This window comes from Lolium rigidum, chromosome 6, assembly GCF_022539505.1.
Source record: "Lolium rigidum isolate FL_2022 chromosome 6, APGP_CSIRO_Lrig_0.1, whole genome shotgun sequence".
Classification (NCBI taxonomy): Eukaryota; Viridiplantae; Streptophyta; class Magnoliopsida; order Poales; family Poaceae; genus Lolium; species Lolium rigidum.
In genome coordinates, this window is record NC_061513.1 from 6,783,375 (window position 1) to 6,791,045 (window position 7,671).

Below are 7,671 nucleotides of genomic sequence, written 5' to 3' on the forward strand. Positions count from 1 at the left end.
TACTGATGGTCAATCCGGCACTCGTCAACAATATTGAGCAATACATTGATATCTCGAGTTTGTTATTTTGCGAGAATTTTGTCATTTTTACTGAGGGTCAAATACAATATATCTCGAGGCGCCGCCCCAGCTTGTCGGCTGTGCTGTGTGCGTGTGCACAAGTCATAGGCCCCGCCCCCTTTGGAGATGAGGCTCGCCGCCAGCAGGCCCAGCGTGACAGGGTCCGGCGGTAGCGGCAATGCGGAGAGGCCACGATGAGGCTGCTAGCGCTAGGGTTTCAATGCCCCCAGTTTGCCCCATAGAGAAATAGGAGCCCCTTCCGACTCGTCTCGCCGGTCACAAATTATAGTGCGGCAAGACTCCGAGATAAAAAAAAGTCTCAAAAGGAAAATAAACCCCCAGGCAACATTTATGGTTTCTCTGTTCATCTTCTCTTTTATAAATCATACACTAGTATGCTGTTAATATATTGAAATGTAATGTTTATTGTCTTCTTATATGGCTGCACCATATCAAAAATATTTGCGTGCACTTGGCTAAAACAACGTGGTGTTGTATTTGTGTTGCTAGGCTAGCTGTTAATAGAGAATTAGACCTGCTTGCAACTCATTAGAGCAAGACCTGGTGGAGTGTGCAAAATTTTCATGAACCCGGTGATATGCGCAATGCTATGAGCAGGAACTGGTGGAATGTGCAATTTCCTCCATATCTAATGCTCCGATGATGTACTCTTCGACAAGCAAATGGGCTTACCAATCGCTAACTCTTCTGCAAATTTCTAGGGATATCAGTTTGCAAGCTGATGTACTTAGGACCTGTTTGGTTCCCAGCCACACTTTGCCAAACCTAACTTTGGCAGCCACAAAAGTGTGGCTTGGATTTTGAAAGCCACAAAGTATGGTAAAAGTTGGCAAAAAATACACTCTATGATAGGTGGGCCATATGAATAGTAAAGTGTGGCAGCTTTAAAGTGTGGCAAAAATCAAACACATGCCAAATTGCCAAACTTTGGCTTGGCAAAATGTGGCTAGGAACCAAACAACCCCTAACTCCTCTGCAAGTTAATGTGCTAACTCTTCTGCAAATTGAAAAACGCAATATCAACTAACTAATCGCTATGGGAATGCGGCAAGTAATAATTAGTTAGTAACATATGGCAGCCGTAAAGGTTCATCAGCACCAAGTAGCTTCAACACAGCAGTGAACACAACTCCACTCATAACAACACCCTGACCACACTTATGCATTACTTGCAGAGAATCACACGAGAACCTGTGGACTAAGACCTACTCACTGTGTAGACCAACGTAATGTTTTATGACAATACATCTCAGGATTAAGAAGCGGTAAACGGAGATGCTTTTGGCACTGCTGAGCTCAATACCACACTTCCCTAAGAACATGAACTTTATTACAGGATTGTACAGCAAGAGTTGGTTTTCTTAGCCTGCTTGTAGAATATCTGCAGAGGAACGACTGGAAACAATCAGTACGATAGCATGAACACGAGCTGATTCATCGACTTAAAAGGATTTGCTTCTCTATGTAAACAGATGAAAGGCAGTTACAGTATACTTTTTTCCATGCACTGGTTCAAGTTAGAATGGCGCAGTTACATACATAATTTGTGGAAGCCATACATAGGGTCCACTAGCTTGAACTAGAAATGTTGCACGCAACATGAATCTGTAATTGGCATACCGCAATAACCCAAGGAGAACTTCCCTACCTGTGAAGCAGCACTTAGGTCTGAACTCTTCGCTACTAGGCTATCCAACCGTTCGCCTCTTTCCAGCACGCTGTCAATGGTCTTATGCTGCGATGATTCAAATTATGAATAAACAGATGAATTATTTTGCAGACTAAATTAAAGAAGCCAGCACTAACTAGATGCAAGACACAACCGTCACTGTTGGGCATACACAACTAAACTAAATAAACAGAAAAGAGGATATCCGAAAAGCGGACATTTTACAAAAGATAAATAAAATCACCAAACACTTGTCACAGATAAGACATTTATCCGAAGCAATAAAACCGAGTTCCTATGTGTTTGACTTCTGTATTATTTGTTTAAGTGGGAGCTATTGAGAAGCTACAAAATATAGAGGGAACTAATTTGACATGGCAATATTAATCTAAGAGCCAGAAGGAGCCCTGCTGAAGCTCAGTGATGTACCAATTCTTTCCAGGTTTTCCTGACCTAAATTCAACACATGAACTTGAGTACACTACTTGACCAGATTATTCATAACACACAGCACATACAAATTGAATTAAGTCCACTAGATTTGCACTTATGTCACAATACCGAATAATATAAACTCAACAAGTTCAGCAAATAATGGGAAAACTTGGGTTAAGTGCCAAGATGGTTCTTCTTTCCTACTTGAGTATTAGATTTAAATAGGGAGCAGGTATAAATAATGTAATCTATTATGAATATTAATTGAGTATACACATCATTTTTCTTACAAATGCACCCAAAAGAACATGGGTAATAGCATCAGTAGTTCATAGGTGATATCATTACTTACGAGAATAATCTTGGTTTCATCCAAGTCCCTCTGAATTTTTAGCAACTTGTCAGCCTCTGCAGGATCCTGCAACAGAAATATTTCGAAAAAGCAAACAAAGTATCAAATTTGTACTAGATGGAAGTATATTGATTAATAAATGTCAAGGTAAGTGTTCAATTCAAAACAATGGGCGTGTAACCAATTTATATTAGTATGATTTACTTTCTCTGTAAATTGAAGACATGTAAGCGCCACATTCTGCTAGATGCAGAGAAGGAGAGAGCTACTATTAACAGCGGAACCTGGTATCTCGTGAGGGCGTCATCCAGATATCCCCAGGGCTGGGTGGCATCCTCTTCCGCTGTCCTCCATGACTCTCCAAAGTTCTTCTGGTACTCCTCGAGAACCTGCGGAACTCAGAAGGAATGGAACAACCGAACAACTCATGTGAGACTACTACGGGAACAGAGCAACCGAATTCACTACTGTTACGGACGGGAACCTCTTTTGACGGAGACACACAGCGCCACAAAAATCTGATGGTGGTACCTTGATGAGGACGGAGTGGGCGCTTCTGACGGGGTAGTGGTCGTCGGTGAAGATGACGGCGCAGAGGCCGCTCGGGTTGTAGCAATGCACCTTGTACTCTGCAGCACGGACGAGGGTTCAGAGAGGCGTCAGTCAGACCACATATCGCGACAGGGGAGTAGGACGCGCCGGGTGTAGAGCAGAGTAGGCGTGCCTTCGTGCTGAACGGTCTGGCGGCTGCCGGCGGCGGTGCGGAGCGCGACGGTGCGGGCGACGAAGACGATGAACTCGCGCGCGGCCGGCCGCTGGAAGAAGCCGAAGCGGCTCACGTCCGACGCGTTCGCCAGCACCACCGCCTGCTGCTGCTTCTGCTCTGCGCCCGCCGACGAGGCGGAGGCGGGGTCGCCGGGAGACTTGAGCACCAGCAGCGCCGTGATCTTCATCGGTGACGGACGGCGCGGGGATGAGGCGTGTGCGTGGTACGGAGGGGAGGCCGGGACTCGGCGAGAGGAAGGAAGGAAAGAACAAAGCCGCGACCACCAGCACAGGCGGTGCCGGTGCGCGCCGCGTCGGCGAATGCGATGCGATGCGATTTGGGTGACGACGTGGGCCGTCGGCGGAGCTTCTGTTGCCTCCGGCTCTCTTCTTCCTTTCCGGGATTCTCCGTGTTCTTTGTTCTTTTCTTCCTTGATTATACTCCGTATGAATGAACCGTTTTACCTTTGCCATGAAGCATCATTTATACCTTTGCCATGAAGCAATTCAGATTTTATTTTTTTCATTTTAGCTTGTGGATAATGGATACGAAGAGCCTAGCGCAATCACAAACACCAGCTCAGTCAATATATCATCATTTCCGCATCACTAAAACATGTCCCTGTAGACAATACAGCAAATAAGATGGATAGTGACAAGCAGCGGGGTCTAATTTAAAAAACCCAAACCAAGCATTTGTAATGTCAAAACTCCAAATTTTAAGTCCCCATCAACTGTATAATTAAATTAGGTTGTTTAACACGACATTTTTTAGGAAGTGTAATATGTGTTGTCCCTTTTCAAATTTGGTTTACTTGGCATCCAGTGCAGCAGACCAAACATACATCATGCTAGGTAGTAAGAAAGTGTTCCACAAAAAGTACTAATAAGAGGCATAGATGGATAACGGATAGCAAGGGGCAAACACAATGGCAATCACCGGTCCAAACAATCCATTAACACTACTAGATAACTAAACACATGTCAGCCTTCTTAGATGGTGCAACTAAAGAGATGGCTAGCGACACACGTAAAGTTCCAATTTATAAAAGTAAAATCAATCATTTGTGGCATTACAAAGCATTTGATTATTGTCGCTATCCAATCCTTTGAAAACCTTGCCCAATTCTTGACTTCTTGTTATGCTGGCCGCAGAGACAATTTTCAGCCCCTATGTCCTTTGCAACGCACGGTGCCCTAAACTCTTTGCCTTCATGCCAGGAGCTTCGTTTGGCGACGAGCTCTTCAACGAACCCGTCGAGCTTCTCTATACTCACGTTGGGCATCACCACCACATGTGCAATGCTCCCCTCGCACGCGAGTTGCCACTTGTGCACGAACGCTTCGTCTCGTGGCCTCTCGAACACTACGGTGTTGCTCAGCGCATTCAAGGATGCACTTACTCCCATCTCCTTGAGACAGTTTGTGAGGTAATGGGCATTTCTAAGGCACTTTTGAACTTCTTTGCGGATCCCTTTATATCCCTTCTTATTTAGGGTGTACCATAGGAACATTGGCGCATGCCCATTGCGGCTCCCCATAATCGTGGCATCTCTGGATGATAGGTACTCGATGTCGGTAGAGAGCACTTTTACATGCTCAAGCCTTGTTATTACAATGCCACATGGTACAGGGCATCCTATGAACTTATGACCGGAGACGCTAACGCTTCCGATAGGCTTCTTGAATGTCACCTTTGGTGCCTACATAAAATAGAATGTAGTAAATTAGTTGGTTTATTAAAATGGCTATGACACTGGTGCTAAGTATCATGATTACTTGAAATTAACATGACCCACTTGTTTGATAAATGGCATCATAAGGCCAGCCAAAGCTCCATCACAATGGATGTAGAATCGATCTTTGAGTCCACATTTTTCAAGTGTTCTTATGATCCTATCAAGGTCGTCGATTGCCCCCTTGACAGTAGTCCCTACAAGAGATAGAAGAAAACAAGCATGTCACGGTCGACCCTCAAGAGAATTTGAACAAATAAACTCGAAAGTTCATCCAAATTTATTGTACTTGCTAGGTGGATGTAAGATGGTAACCTATGTTGACATTCACAATCGCGGGTTTCCCCGGATTTTGTAGTAACTTGGACTTAAAATCTGCACAATTCATCTCTCCGGAGACCAGAGTGTCGATCTTGACACATTCGACTCTGTACATCCTAGCTGCCTTGAAGATTGAGTAGTGCGACTCATGAGATGCATATATAATCCCATCAGGAAAAAGCTCTCTCCTAGCAAACAAAGAATAATACACTCAACTATAATTAGACAAAACCGAGTCAAAAAAAAGTGTAGTCACCAAAACCAAAATGGAAGAATCATGTCCTTGTATGAAATGAATCCATAGTGCACGTGAGATTCATATGTTTCAATCGACATCGAGACGTATTAACATAGATAGATACTAACCCGACTAGTAGACCATGCAGGTTTCCTTCGGTGCCGCAGTTGGTGATGTAGCCCCAGTACTCGTCTTGTTGGAGGTCCCATAGGCGGGCAAACCAGTCGAGCACGGCCACCTCGAACTGCCTGGAGTGAACGCCATAGTTGCTCTCGATGAAAGGGTCTCCAAGGTTGTTGATGGAGAAATTCTGAAACTGTGCCAAAACGCTGAAATCGAAATCCAAGTTGTACGGGTACCCTGCAAATTTTCAAATACACCGATCAATGCATGCAACATGCGTTGGAAACTCGTAGTAGATGATAAAATGTGTGTGGCACGGTTGTTGAAACATGGTGGTTCTAAGTATACTCGAGATATATCTATACATGCATGATAAACATGTGGAATGGGGTTACCTTTTCGGTGTACTTGTTTTCTAGTTAAAAATTACAGTTTGAGATTGAGTATATTTTATTGATTCTATTTTTTAAGCCCAAGATTCTGTTGGTAGCTGGAACTAGTTTAGTATTTTTTTTAAGCACAAGGTTCTCACCAAAGTCTTGATTAGTTAACTCCAAGTAGCTAACCAATAAATCAAGGAAAATAAAGCAAAAGAGGGAGCAGCTTGTGGAGGGAAACGAACTACGAGAAATGGTGAACAATATCATATTTTGGGTGGAGATTGGTAGCCGAGATCATGTTAGTCCTCTTTCAGTGAGATCCATCTCTAAATCTTGTTTGCAGAGGAAGAAATTAGTAAAGCTTAGGCACAAGATATGTATTTTTAGATGCTAAGTACTACACAATTTTGGAAGTATTTAGGGCGCATGTCAATGAAAAAATTATAAGTTTTGGTTCATTTAGTTGTGGGGATCATCTCGATATAGAGCCATGAAAATGCTTCACTTTCGAAAGAAGAATGTTTCATCTAGTATTTCCACCATTGAAGTTCAACCCCACCCAATGAAATGTACTTGCATCAAATAAATAGTAATTGCAGAAAAACAACTAATTTGAGCAAATATAAAACAAAAAAAAATTGAAAAAATAGATAAAAGGTGGTTGAGGTCGACACTTGAGAAAAGAAGATTGAAACACTATTTAGCAAAAAAGGTGAATAAAATGTTAAAAAAAAAAAACAGAAGCTTTCGTCTTAACCAATTCCGGCGTGATTTTCAAAATGTTGCGTTGCTTTTTCTTAGATATAAAAAAACGGATGATCGAGCTTTGCTATAGCAACACGTCGTATGCACTCGATCGTCGTACGACATTGGATCGCCGCTCATGCACGAGCACAACGGGCAGTACCCAGGTGGTGCGCGGTCCGCTCGTGGAGGTGGTTGCCGAAGGCGGCGAGGAGCGCCGCCACGTCGTCCGCCCTCTCCGCCGCCGCCGCCGCGTCCACCGGCGGCTCCAGCACGGCGAAGCCTTCAACCAGCACGCGCGGTGTCGCCGCCTGCTTGCCCGTTTCTCCCACCACCTCGAGGAGATCAACTGGCGGCGCCGGGCCATCAACAACACGAACGCCACCGCCAAGACCAAGCTGGTGGGGGTGGTCTCCGGCGGTTGGGGCTACAACCACCATTGTTTCTCCTCCTACATCGCTACCGCACTTCTCTACCATCTTGTTTGGAACGAAGACACGCTCTTACTCTACTTGAAAATTGAACTTAATTGCTCTCTGGAGAGAAAACTAGCCAGAGGAGTGAGGAGGGGAGAAGTGGGAGAACGAGCTGAGAGGCGTGGGATTTTATAGAGCGATCGACCTGCAGCAGGGGAGACGACGACATGCCGCTTGCGTACACGCGAGAAGAGGATATTTCTGATGCGCGGCAGGGGCGCCCCCTCGAGCTGGATTGAGCCGCCCCGGCCGGCTGCCGGGCGCCGCGTCGTGGCCGGTACTATTGGTGGCGACCGACGTGCACATGCGGGCGCGTCCCTGTCGGCTCCACGTGTCACACACGCGGCAGAT

The 7,671-nt window shown here is 44.9% G+C and overlaps 2 protein-coding genes across 2 annotated transcripts; both read right to left on the reverse strand.

Annotated features, from left to right (window-relative positions):
- Window positions 1–1,133: 1,133 nt before the first annotated feature.
- On the reverse strand, window positions 1,134–3,490 carry LOC124666661 (VAMP-like protein YKT61). The gene is made up of 6 exons (XM_047203997.1): window positions 3,262–3,490; window positions 3,069–3,166; window positions 2,822–2,926; window positions 2,538–2,603; window positions 1,730–1,816; window positions 1,134–1,462 (listed from the first exon to the last, which is right to left on the reverse strand). Exons 1-6 carry the CDS (start codon window positions 3,488–3,490, stop codon window positions 1,412–1,414), a joined length of 636 nt encoding a protein of 211 aa, XP_047059953.1. The 3' UTR covers window positions 1,134–1,411.
- A 785-nt stretch (window positions 3,491–4,275) lies between these two features.
- Window positions 4,276–7,401, reverse strand: LOC124666699 (serine decarboxylase 1-like). Its single transcript, XM_047204031.1, has 5 exons — window positions 7,008–7,401; window positions 5,726–5,957; window positions 5,354–5,547; window positions 5,102–5,235; window positions 4,276–5,005 (listed from the first exon to the last, which is right to left on the reverse strand). Exons 1-5 carry the CDS (start codon window positions 7,321–7,323, stop codon window positions 4,400–4,402), a joined length of 1,482 nt encoding a protein of 493 aa, XP_047059987.1. The 5' UTR covers window positions 7,324–7,401; the 3' UTR covers window positions 4,276–4,399.
- Window positions 7,402–7,671: the final 270 nt, after the last annotated feature.

Excerpts from the sequence above, each read along its gene's own strand:
- LOC124666661 (XM_047203997.1), bottom strand. The coding sequence starts at position 3,490 with ATGAAGATCACGGCGCTGCTGGTGCTCAAGTCTCCCGGCGACCCCGCC. Across the intron at positions 3,167-3,261 it reads CCAGACCGTTCAGCACGAAG|AGTACAAGGTGCATTGCTAC; the intron begins GCACGCCTACTC and ends TCCGTGCTGCAG. Across the intron at positions 1,817-2,537 it reads ATGAAACCAAGATTATTCTC|CATAAGACCATTGACAGCGT; the intron begins GTAAGTAATGAT and ends GAATCATCGCAG.
- LOC124666699 (XM_047204031.1), bottom strand. The coding sequence starts at position 7,323 with ATGGTAGAGAAGTGCGGTAGCGATGTAGGAGGAGAAACAATGGTGGTT. Across the intron at positions 5,548-5,725 it reads CTGCATGGTCTACTAGTCGG|GAGAGAGCTTTTTCCTGATG; the intron begins GTTAGTATCTAT and ends TTTGTTTGCTAG. Across the intron at positions 5,236-5,353 it reads GATTGTGAATGTCAACATAG|GGACTACTGTCAAGGGGGCA; the intron begins GTTACCATCTTA and ends TATCTCTTGTAG.